Below are 12,949 nucleotides of genomic sequence, written 5' to 3'. Positions count from 1 at the left end.
AATTGAGATAGGACTGCGTCCCGACTTGCCCAGTCTCTGATCTGTCAAGTACGTACCGGTGAGGAATCTAAGAAATTTAACAGTAAAACAAGTTCCTGAGTAACAGGGACATGCTCTTCATTTTCTTGTGAAGGCAAACAACTAAGGTCATCATTGTTTGCGATTTGATTACCAGTCCTATGTACGAAAGTGCATTCGTATGCTGCCAGAATTAAAGCCCATTGTTGTATCCTTGCTGAGGCGATGGGTGCTATAGGCTTGTCCTCACTAAATAATCCTAGCAATGGTTTGTGGTCTGAAACAATTGTAAAATGACAGCCATATACGCACTAGTGAAATTTCTTGACACCAAAGATGATGGACTGGCCTTTTTCTATCGTGAGTATCTCTTTTCCGCTGTGGTGAGCGTTATTGATATGTAACCTAGAGGCTGTTCTGTGCCGTTGTCCATCCAATGGGAGAGCACAGCTCCCATTCCGTTGGGACATGCATCACCTGTCAGCACCAATTCTTTTGTCTGGTCATAATGCACTGATAGATTGGAAGAGCGCAACAATTGTTTCACCCTTTATGAAAGCTTCTTTCTGGGGCGCCTCCCAAGTCCAACGTTGGTTCTTTTGGAGTGGAGAATGCACGGGGACCAGCACTGTACACAAACTGGGTAAGAGTAGCCCATAATAGGTGATCATTCCTAGAAATGATTTGAATTCTGAGGCGGTTTTTGGCGCAGGTGCCTCTCTTATGGCTCTCACTTTCTCCTCAACTGGGTGGAGGCCCTGTGAATCTACCAGTGACCCAAATAGATTACTTCCCTCCCTTGGAATGTGCACTGTTCTTTTTTTAAATGTTTTCCAGCTTGCAAGAAATATTTTAAGGCTTCTTCTAAGTTTGCCAGATGCTCTTTGTCAGTGAATCCTGTCACTAAAGTAGCCCTGTCCCTAAATAGACTACAACCTGGGGCAGTCCCTGCAGTAAGCTTTCCACTGTTCTCTGAAAGACGGCACAAGCGGAAAGGCATTCCTGTGTATTTATGCAACTCTTTGTGGGTATTAATTATGACAAATTCCTGGGAGGCATTATCCAACTCTAATTGTTGATAACATGACTCATGTCAAGCTTAGTGTACGCTGTCCCTCCTGCCAGCTTGGCATACAGGTCTTTGATTTTTGGAATGGGGTGCCTGTTTAGCTGAGCTACATTATTAACCGTCAGTTTGTATTCTCCACAAATTTGGACACTTTGGTTAGGTTCAAGGAGGGGGACTATGGGTGCTGACCATTCTGAGATGCCCATTCTGAGAACTGAATAGGTTGTATAACGCCCAGTTTCTCTAGTCTGTTCAGTTCAATGTCAACTTTTTCTCCCAGAGCATATGGCATTGGGCTTGCCTTCATGAAGCGAGGGGTTGCTGCTCTGCAGGCCCTGGATTTTCCCCAGTTCACCCTTAAAGATGGTGGCGTACTTTCTAAATCGCTCTGGTAGCCCACTTGCTCTCGACTGGAAAATTTCAGCCCATTCTAACTGAATTTCCATTAACCAATTTCGCCCCAGGAGACTTGGCCCTTCACCTGCTACCACCATCAAGGGTAGCTTTGCCAATTGGCTTCCATAATGGACAGTTACTCTGCTTATGCCTTTTATTTGAATGTCTTCACCCGTATATATTTATAGCTTGGTGTCTGTTTCTTCTAAACTTAATTAATGTTCGCCATTATTCAAATATCCGAAGGTATGTTCCCCAATTACTGTAGCGGAAGCTCCCGCGTCCACTTCCATTCTAACAGGTTTGCCATTTACTTTCACTGTGACAAATATTGGCTCTGTCTTTCCAACTTTCATATAAAACAGCGAGTAAATGTCTGAATTTGTTGTTTCAGGCTCTTCTACATCTTGGATTTCATTGGGCTTCTTCTTTTGTTCACAAGCCTGCTTGGATCTTTCCTTACACTGCATCATCATATACCCATTTCTATGACAATAGTAGCATTCGATTTTTTTAAACTGCCAATCATTAAAAGACTGATTGTCTCCACCTCTATCAAAGTCATTCTTCGATTTCACTGCTAAGTTATTTTTCTTTATTCTTCATCTAGCGGGGGCTGTTTCCTGCTTCTCAGCAGAGTCTCGCTTTTTCGCGCCTCTTTTGGCTGAGAGATCCCCCATGGCCATCTCTATCTCTAGCAACTTCTTGAAATCCAGATTGACCTTGGTCAATAATATTTTCTGAATAGTGTCCTCTTCCACACCACACACTAAACAATCTCTGAGCATGTTGTTCAGAGTCGTAATGAACTCACAATGTTCCGTTAGCTGCTTCAAATTTGCCATGTAGCATGCAATTGTCTAACCCGGGGCTGTATTTCATGAATTAAACCTGAACCTCTGCATTGTGACTGAGGGTTTTGGTTGAACATGACCCTTCACAAGGTCTACCAATTCATCGAAATTCTTCAAATCTGGGGCACTGGGTGCCATCAAACTTTGAATCAAGCTGTAGATATTGCTCCCACAAGTATTCAAGAGGATCACTCACCTTGTCTTTTCCCCCGTAATCTTGTTCACTTGAAAAAAAGAACATGAGGCATTCTATGTCTATGAAACCAATCGTCTTTGGCTGGTTCAAAAGTATTAATTCTCCCAAATTGTGGCATTTTGAGAGAGGATAACTTCTTCAAGTCTAACAGAGCTTGTGACTTACAATTGCTGGGCAAGGTACAGTGCCGATTTCTTTCCAACTTGACTTCTTCGGTTCAATCCTGTTTTATCTTCATCGCCAGTTTGTTGTAGGGTGGCCGAGTTGTACTATTAATGATTGAGTTGATCAGCAGACACTTCTTGGGCGCAAACTTTAAGTTAATTTACAATATATTTAGCCGCAACTTCAAGTGTGCTTTCAACTCCAACTCCATCTTTACACTGACTGCTGAAGCAGCCCATGCTACTCTCCTATGGTTACTACAGATCATGTGATCGTGCCTAACAAGTATTATTCTTAAAGGTACGTTGCACACTAAATAAAACCATAATTACTACACTGTTGAACTTTATTTCTGGGCTGAATTTTATGCTGCAAGATCTGGAGTGTTTCCCACTTTGCAGAGTGTATTATGGGATGTGTTGATGTCGGGTGTTGTTTATGACATCATCATGTTGGTTTTCGATAATATGGCAGGTGGGAGGGTCAAAAAGTTGGGAACCCGCCTGTGTTATTTAAATTTCAATTTAAAAGATAATTCAGCTAATTAGCTACCCATCTCAGTGCAATAATAGTCAAAAGGCAATAATACACCCTCAGGGCAAGATTTACGACAGGTGGGGAATCTGTTTTTTAAGGGCAACCATCTTTAGGTGGTTTTAAAACTGCAGCTGAGACCAGAGTCTGAGCTTTGCAGTTCAAACTCTATTGACTGTGGGAACTGCTCATTTGAGTGGGCAGAGGAACCTGTTGGATATTTTTCATGAGGAGAACTCTCCTCTGATTCAGAGGGCTCTTTTGATGGATTATTTTTCGGTGCATTAATGAGGGGTGAAAAGTATGTGAGACAAATGGGGATCATTGTCTCAGCTGGAGACACAACCTGCAATGAGGAGGAGAGAAGGATAAGGAGGAGGAGAAGGGTGAGAGGAAGAAGGGAACACTAGAAGACTCATGATGCTGTTGTTCCTCAGGAAGGGGACAGAGCAGTGCCAAACCCCAAAGGTCAGAAGGAGCCCAGAAACCCTCATCTGAGGTGCAGCTGAACCTACCACCCCAAGGGGATACAGGCAGTGATTCAGCCACCAGCAACTGAGTGAGACTCGGTGGTGCAGAAGAAGACTCAAAGACTTCCAATAGCGACTTCCTTTTTATTCATTCATGGGATGTGGGCGTCACTGGCTAGGCCAGCATTTATTGCCCATCCCTAATTGCCTTTGAGATGGTGTTGGTGAGCTGCCTTCTTGAACCGCTGCAGTCCCTGTGGTGTAGGTAAACCCACAGTGCTGTTAGGAAGGGAGTTCCAGGGTTTCCAGCGACAGTGAAGGAATGGTGATATATTTCCAAATCAGGATGGTGAGTGGCTTGGAGGGAAACTTCTAGGTGGTGGTGTTAGTATCTGTCTGCTGCCCTTGGCCTTCTAGATGGCAATGGTCGTGGGCTTGGAAGGGTTTCTAAGGAGGCCTGGTGAGTTTCTGTAGTGCATCTTGTAGCTGGTACACACTGCTGCCTCTGTACGTTGGTGGTGCAGGGAGTGAATGTTTATGGATGGGGTGCCAAGCAAGCGGGCTGCTTTGTCCTGAGCTGTGTCAAGCTTCTTGAGTGTGGTTGGATCTGCACTCATTCATTGGAGAGTATTCCATCACACTCCTGACTTGTGCCTTGTAGTTGGTGAACAGTCTTTGTGGAGTCAGGATGTGAGTTACTAGCCTTTGATCTACTCCTGTAGCCTCAGTATTTAAATGGCTAGTCCAGCTCAGTTTCTGATCAATGGTAAACTCCAGAATGTTGATGGTGGGTGATTCAGTGATGGTAATGCCATTGAATGTCATGGGGAGATGGTTGGATTCTATCTTGTTGGAGATGGTTCATACCTGCCATTTGTGTGGCAGACTACAAACCTTTTCGCTGGCCCACATTCCTTGGAGTTGTGGATACGAGGGGATAAGGGTTATCCACTGAAAAGATGGCTAATGATGCCTGTGAAGGTGCCCAGACCTGACCCAGAGGGAAGGTACAATGAGAGCCACACCAGCACCAGGGCCATAGCGGAACAGACCATCGGTCTCCTAAAGATGCGATTCCGATGCCTGTACTGATCTGGAAGTGCATTGCAGTGCTCCCCCTCAGGTGTGTGGCTGATGGTCATGATTTGCTGGGCACTCCATAACATCACCATTTCAAAGGGAGATGCCCTGGAGAATGATGACATGCCAGATGGCAGCTAATCCTCTGAGGACATGGACGATGCTGAGTTGAGTGGCCACAGTGTTGCTCCTGCTGATGGCCCTGACTGTGATCAAGTGGATGGCCATGTCACCAGGGATGCCCCAATATGGCAAAGTTTCCTATAATACGTCTTGCCACTATTGCAGAGGGGTTTGGTGAACTCTTGGCCCTCCTTTTCCCAGCGCTCTGAATGAACTGGTCATGTTGAACATATGCTGCACAAAGATGGGTACAAGGGCGGCCTGACTAAATCAGGGGCAGTTTCACCCCTGCAAGAACGCTTCTCCCCCTCGCTCTGGTGGCGCGGGCGTCTCTCCATGGGAATATGGAATTACTGTACAAGCCCTCAATCCAAAAGGTGGGAGTCCTGCTGATTTTGAAAAACTGCTGCCACCTGTTAAGATTGACATGGTTGGCAGAGATTAACCAAAATTGAAATTGACGCGCCTGGCCAGACTGGAAAATGTACAAATCTTTACTCTGTATAGTAGATGCACTCAACTGATCATCTGCTGGGTCAGCTGACACTGCCCTGTGCCAGGAGCCCTTTAACGTGCTGGTCATGACCTTGTTCCAAGTCACAGCCAGCAGCCTCAGAGACCAGACACCCCACCCTCCAGCACTCACTTGGCAGGATGACAGTCTATAAACCGCCATTGCCGTGAATTCACAGTAATCATTGTATTATTGGGTGTGCACTGACGGTGGGCCCAGAAGTTGGAATACCGCTGAACCCACCATCGGTGCGTGACTATTATTATTCAGCCCTCAGACTTTGAAGGCAGCCTTGTCAGCATGCAGCTCCATTACAGATCCACTGGGTGGCAGTGTTAGTAAATATCTGACAGCCTCTCACTCCATTCAGAAAGCAGCCTTTTTAACCCTCCATCCACTGTGGCCATTCCCCCAAAGTTGCCTCCGGATCCCACCTGAACAAAATGGTGGAACCCCTCAGGCATTGCATCAGACTTCATATCCGTAATATCCGCTCAATGAAAATGGGTACCGAGAGTTCACAAGGCAAAGATTCCATACATTGCATATTCCCCCAAACAACACACTATACTCCGCTATGAACTCAGGGATACCCATTGGCACAAACACCTCACCACTCTGTGCCTCCTGACTGTGAATTCCACATTGCAGCATGAGCTCAAACTGCCAGTGATTCTCCACTTCTGTGCTGCACTCCCATCGATAAAACCCTCAACCCACATTACCCTTACAAGAACTGCAGAGTGGTGATAATGGGGGACTTCAATCATCCTAATGTGGACTGTGATTGTAGCAGAGTAAACAGTGCAAAGATGAAGGAAATCCTGAAACGTATACAAGAGAAGTTTTTTGATAAGTGCTTCTCTAGGCTAACAAGGAAGGAAACAGTACTGGATCTCGTTCTGAGGAACAGGGGTAAGTGGCAAATGTTTTACTAGGGGAGCATATAGGGAACAGTGATCATAATACGTTATCTTGACAGTGGGTATTTACAAACAAGGCTGAGAATTTTAAAATTAAGACTTTGTTCACTTGGAGCTATTGTAGGTCAGCGAGCGTAAAGGTGCTAGACGAACAGGAGTTGCTGCATGTTAAGACACAGACAGTAGAATTGTGGATGACCTAAAGTTTACAGAGGGTAGTATGTTGGAGACCAGCCAGGAGTGTGTTGGAATAATCAAGTCGTCAGGATAGAAAGCAGAGAATAATGGTGAACAGTGGTGTTTGCCAGGGCTCAGTATTAGGACCACTGCTTTTTTTTCTATATACTGTATATTAATAACCTGAACCTGGGCACAATTTTTGCAGATGACATAAAACTTGGAAATGTAGTAACTAATGAGAAGGACATTAACAGACCTTTGCAGGACATAGATGAGTGAAATGGGCAGATCCATGGCAGATAAAAGTTAATGCTGAGAAGTGTAAAGTGACACCTTTCCACATTCTTCCAAGCAAAACGTAATATGAATTAAATGGTGCAAATAAAAAGGAGATGCAGGAACGGAGTGACCTGTGAGTATAGGTACATAAATCTTTGAAGGTAGTTGAATAAGTTCTGAAGGCTCTTAGAAGAGGATGTAGAATCCTCAACTTTATCAATAGAGGAATAGGGTACAAAAGAAGGGAAGATGTGCTAATCATATAAAGGCCAAGGAGAGGATGCAGAAGAGGGTTAATAGAATGGTACAAGGGATGAGGGGCTTCAGTTATGTGGAGAGACTGGAGAAGCTGGGATTGTGAAAGTCAAGAGGAGATCTGATAGAGAAATAAGGAGAAGCAGTTTTCAGTGGTCTAAGGGTTGATAACCAGAGGTCACAGATTTAAAGTGATGAGAAAAAGAAGCAGAGGTGAGATGTGGAACCTTTCTTTGTAAACAAAGCAATTAGCTGTGATCTGGAATGCACTGTCTGTAACGGCAGTGGAAGCAGATTCAGTCGTGACTTTCAAAAGGGAGTTAGATAAGTACTTGATGGGGAAAACATGACAGGGCCACTGGTAAGGAGCAGGGGTATGGGACCAGTTGGACAGCTCTACCAAAGAGCCACATATGAACATATAAATTAGGAGCAGGAATAGTCCATTCGGCCCCTCGAGCCCACTCTACCATTCAATAACATCATTCCTGATCTGTTTGCGGTCTTAGCTCCACATTCCACCTAGCCCATAACCTTTGGCACAACAGGATGGGCCGAATAGCCTCTTTCTATACTGTATCATTCTAAGCATCATAAAGGGAAGAGCATCATCAGTTACTGGAGAGGGGCTAGGTGTATGTTGTTTTCCTGGTTTCTTTGCTTCTATGTTTTATCTATTTTGCCATCACAATATCATTTCAGACAAAATAGAATCATGGCTTCCCAGAGTGCTTCTCCACAAGTTTTGGACAATTACACCAATCTGACTGCAGCACTCATGTGCTGGATGTGAGCCTTCATTCTTCACAGCCGTGTACCATCACCTCCATTGAAAATGCTATTCTAGCATTCTCCGTCTCTCATTAAATAGGTCCTATCGTTATCCCTCACTTTACAGCAGCCCATTGTGGCCCAGCTTCCACTTCCTCCTCAACTTTCCATGTGGAAGTGCCTGGTCTTCACTTAATATCTTTCTCACTGGTCTGGTCAGGATGCGCACCTTGCTCCGTGGGGGACTGAGGACACACACTCAGACAATCGCACTCTGTGGCTCAATGCACTGCAGTTGTAATGGACAGTGTCTCCACACAGCCCGTCCTGTAGCTTGTTCTCTTCAACCAAAAAGAGCCATTGGAAGGCAGACTATGTGTGAAGATCATACGAACATATGAACAAGGAGCTGGAATAGGCCACTCATCCTGTCGAGCCTGCTCCACCATTCAGTAAGATCACGGCTGATCTGATTGTAACCTCAATTCCACATTTCCACGTTTCACCTCCTTGTTTATCAAGAATCTTTCCACCTCTGCATTAAAAATATTCAAAGACTCTGCTTCCTCTGCCTTTTGTGGAAGAGAGTTCCAAAGACTCACTAGCCTCTGAGAGAAAAAAAAATTCTCCTTATCTCTGTCCTCAATAGGTGACACCTTATTTTTAAACAGTGACCCCAGTTCTAGATTCTCCCAAATGAAGAAACATCCTCACCACATCGAACCTGTCAAGACACCTCAGGATCTTATATGTTTCAACCAAGTCCCCTCTTACTCTCCTAAAGTCTAGTGGATACATGCCTAGCCTATCCAATCTTTTCTCATAAGACAATCCACCCACTCCAGGCATTAGTCTGGTAATCCTTCTCTGAACAGCTTCCACGAGACCAATTCAGTTTGTTTAGGACTAAGGGCGTGGTTGTTATGAGTCTTTTATTGATCTTCATTTAGGAAAAAACCTCACAAACCTTTTATGATCAAAATGGTGCTACTTACACAGGACATGGAGAGTCTCAACCCGTTTTTTAACAATGGGACTTGTCATTGGCTGTAATTGAAGTTTCATTTCAGCCTCGCAGACGTACTGCTGTCCATCCAGCTGTGCTTGTGCATCTACAGTATGATAGATAGTGAGGCCACTACTGCCTGATCCATTCACTAAAGTGTCATTTCTGTTCTTCAGTCTGAGTTGAAGTTTGCCCGAGACATTAAACACCCTGCAGGTAATGTTAACTGGGTTTCCTTCAGGGCTGTTTGGTATTTGGATTTCAGGGGCAGAGAAAGCTGTAAAAATATCAGAAAGATATTATTAGAAACATTCCCAAAGCTTGTCTTGCAGCCCCTCAGTGCGACTACAAAAATGAGGCAAAAGCAGGTACGCCGAATGCTTATTGCTCACCATCCACCTCAATGATTATGAAGTGGATGTACAAAGCCCCATAGCATCTTTCCAAGTTTCCTCAGTATTCCTGATATCCTAGTCAGCCCTGACCACAAACATGCCAAAACAATTGAAATGTTTGTTCAGTTCATTTCTGTTGGGGAACTTTTCAATCTGCATTTATTTAAAATTTTCTCAGTATTTAGGCAACACTGGCAGAGCCACATTTAATGCCCTAATTCTAATTGGCCAGGTTGGTTTTACAACAGTGGTTCACTTCAGAGGACATTTGCCTATTAAATGTTTATTAATGGTTAACTGGATGGCAGAAATAATTATTTGACTGTGAAGTAGTTTGGCATCTCCTCATAGTGTGAAACGTATTGCATAAATGCAAATTCCTCCTTTCATTATGTCTGCTGATATTTTGTGTTTTCAAATTTTGATATTGCATTTGTTTATTATTGCAGAACATGTCCTGACTAATTTATTTATTGGTTAGTGCTCTGAAAAAGTCATTCTGGACACATGATCTGTTGTGTCATTAGTTGTTTCATCTTTGATTGACGTTACATGCCTATGCCATACAAATGCATTCAGCTACTCACTGTCTGAGGGTAGGTAGCAATGGTTCCTGCAATGTCTGTTTGCTCTCCGCAACCTTCTGCTTTCACTGGCCAGTACCTTTCAAATTGTTGCAAAACCTCACATCTTAAAGGGAATGTTGCTTGTGGAGGCCTGTTCTTCCTATCTAATACACACCTGAGTGCTGCGTATCATTGCACCTGCGCAGCTTAGGGAGAACATTTGTCGATAGGGAACTTTAATCACTTTCATTCAATGACTATCTGATAGGTGATTTGTTACTGGAATATACTAAAATAGCTGAGATATTATTCTATCCTTACCAAATAGACACTCCTCATCTCTGAACACAACTCTTTTCTCTTGTTACATGATTATATTTTTGTTAAGATGAAACAGATCATTGTGTTTACAATCCAAACTACACTGTCAGTTGTTCCAATATTCTCTAATGATTCTGGAATACCGAGTGTCACCGACATTCCCTTATAATCAGGCAATACGAGTGTCACTAATACTTTATAACGCTACCTCTCTTTGATTACATAGGATTACATTGGCACAGCAACATTCCACCCAACTAGCCATTTTCTACAATCCACTCAAGCTAAGTATCTGAATATGTAAACATGTCAATAAACTTCCTAATTTGTCACCCAATGGGAGGAATTTTATTGCTTGAAGGGATGTAAATCTGATAAGCTGCGGTTTTGACTATAACAAACTATCAGGATGCTATCTGATTGTAATGCCTCCAATAACCAGAATCCTTACCATACACCTCAATGAAAATGCTATCATTCTTTGGTGGAATAGATGGATACTCCTCAAAATCCGCTGTACAGGTGACTTCCATCAGACCAGACACCTGTGGTGTCCATGCTGTTGTTACCCGGATAGTATTGGAATTTGGCCTTGTTGGAACTGAATTCAATTCTTCACCATCCTGAGACCATCTTACTCTCATCTTCTCAGCGGGATAGACATTTGTAACCTCACACGTTAACGTGACTTCTTGCTTCACTTCTAAGGGATTTTTGTCAAGGATTCTAGGCGGATCCATAAAAGCTGCAATACAGACAAGAAATTCACTTCATTTCGATTTGCTGTGTTGTTTTAGTTCCTAATGAACCGAGTGGAAAACTGACCAGTACATCCCAATATACACATCCCAGGAATCTATCACACTTGCTCACTGTGAGAAAACTAGAGCCATCATCAGGAGGTCACATGCTTTATTTTTGAAATTAACCCTTGCTACTCTTCAGGCAGCCCAAGTATCTAACTTGCTACTTTTGCACCAGTTACTATGAGTGGTACAGGCTGATATACTCTCTGATTTGGCTTCACTGTGCTCTTTAATTGCATCTGTCTACACTATCCCAGTTGAGACTTGGACTTCAGTGTGCGTGATTCTGGATATGAATCTTTCAAGCTTGTTTTGCACTCCCTGCGTCACGAGATGGGCTCACCTGTTCCATGACTATCACCTCTACTGGCCACAAGGATGTGCAAGGCAGCCAGGTTAATTTCCTTTAGAAATCCCTGTCATTATTAGGAAACCTGTGGCTGCCTTCTGAGAAAAACAGGAGAGTGATAATAATATCAGCAAGTGGATTATTCTGGAGATAAACATACTTTGCACCAATTTTTTTGTTACAATCAAACAGAGGGAAAAGTCTTTTGAATCTAAAGCTCATTCCACTCATGGCTTATCTCTCAGTGTCTAGTATCTTTGCATTGCCTGAAAGATTGTTCTGAATAAAGATGCAGTATTTAGTAATATTCTTACTCTAAAATAATTTTCTGTGTTTAGCTTGTATATACCAGTTAATAATTTATATACCCTCACAAGGCTGGCTTTTAACCTTCCTCTCTCTGTCTACACTGAAGAGCTTGTCTCTTGACACCAGAAAGATGACAATTTGGAGTCAAGTTAATAAGATCTCACGTTTGACCTGTAGTTACTGATGTTTAGAAGAATGAAAGGTGATCGCATTTGAAGCATAAGATTCTGAGAAGGTTTGACATGGTAGATGCTGGGAGCTTTTTTCTGCTGGCTAGGGAGTCTGCAACTAGTGGCTATAGGCTTAGGTTAAGGGGTCAATCATTTAAGACTGATATAAGAAGGAATTTCTTCAGTTAGAGGGTTGTAAATCTTTGGAATTTCCCATCCCAGATGGCTGTGGGTGCTCAGACTTTGAGTATATTCAATGCTACGATAGAGACTTTTGAGGCTGGATTTTCGCAGAGTTGGGAGGGCTATGCAGATCTTTGAAAATGGCAGGCGGGACCTGGATGTGGAAATCCCACCACTATTTCTGACAGATCTAACTTTTTCTGGCAAGCAAAGGGGGATGGGGCGTGATTCAATCAGGAGGGAAATGCAAACTCAGCAGGGCCATTTGAACTGAGCACAGAATTCAAACAGACCCCATTTTGGCTGTTGCAAATAACTTAACCCAACTGTGGGAGTCATGAATTGATGGAGTAGAAGTAACGACTATTGAATGTTGGATAACGTCTGTTTAAGTGTCAAGGTCAAAAGTTTTTTAAATGCCCCACCCTTTAAACATAAAAAATGCACAGGCTGAAGTTGTCACAGAGAGGTAAAAAAAGCCTTTGCTGGATTGCTTTGATTAACAGGCCATCTGATTTACGTTAAAAAAATTAGCATTTGGTTACGCAGTTTCATATTTGTTTGACATTACCAAAGGGGCTATTAAAGGGTAGGGTATAGGGGATAGGCAGGAAATTGGCATTGAGGCCACAATCAGATCAGCCTTGATTTTATTGAATGGTGGACCAGGCTTGAGGGGTTGAATAGCCTACTGCTCCTAATTTGTATATTCATATGTTTGTATTATAAATGCTTGGCTGAATTTCAAATTCTACAATTGTCTCAGCAAGGCTTCTGAGTTTGCAGTTTGATTGACACTTTAAAAGGGCTAGTAAAGAATTGGCTGTGTTTGAAATGGGGTCTGAATAGAAGCTTGTTTGTTTTTATAGGAGATTTACACTTGAGGAAATATTAAAGCTTTGAATGGATTTCATCAATGGGGGTTCTTTTCATTATCAAGTGCATATAAGCGAAAGCTGTAATAGTTAGAAGCTCAATTTATCCATCTCCACATTGGTTCTAGAGGTTTGCCCATCG

General features: G+C 43.0%; 1 protein-coding gene across 1 annotated transcript in view; it reads right to left on the bottom strand.

The window, feature by feature from the left end:
- LOC121271278 (hemicentin-2-like) overlaps window positions 1–12,949 on the bottom strand; it is a 125,781-nt gene that overhangs the window by 8,098 nt on the left and 104,734 nt on the right. The window contains exons 7-8 of the mRNA XM_041177126.1: window positions 10,567–10,860; window positions 8,823–9,110 (exon numbers count right to left, since the gene is read on the bottom strand). Of these exons, the coding sequence (XP_041033060.1) occupies window positions 8,823–9,110; window positions 10,567–10,860 (582 nt within the window). The remainder of the gene's footprint in view (window positions 1–8,822; window positions 9,111–10,566; window positions 10,861–12,949) is intronic.

This window comes from Carcharodon carcharias, chromosome 30, assembly GCF_017639515.1.
Source record: "Carcharodon carcharias isolate sCarCar2 chromosome 30, sCarCar2.pri, whole genome shotgun sequence".
Lineage (NCBI taxonomy): Eukaryota > Metazoa > Chordata > Chondrichthyes > Lamniformes > Lamnidae > Carcharodon > Carcharodon carcharias.
This window is presented reverse-complemented; position numbering and strand designations above follow the sequence as displayed.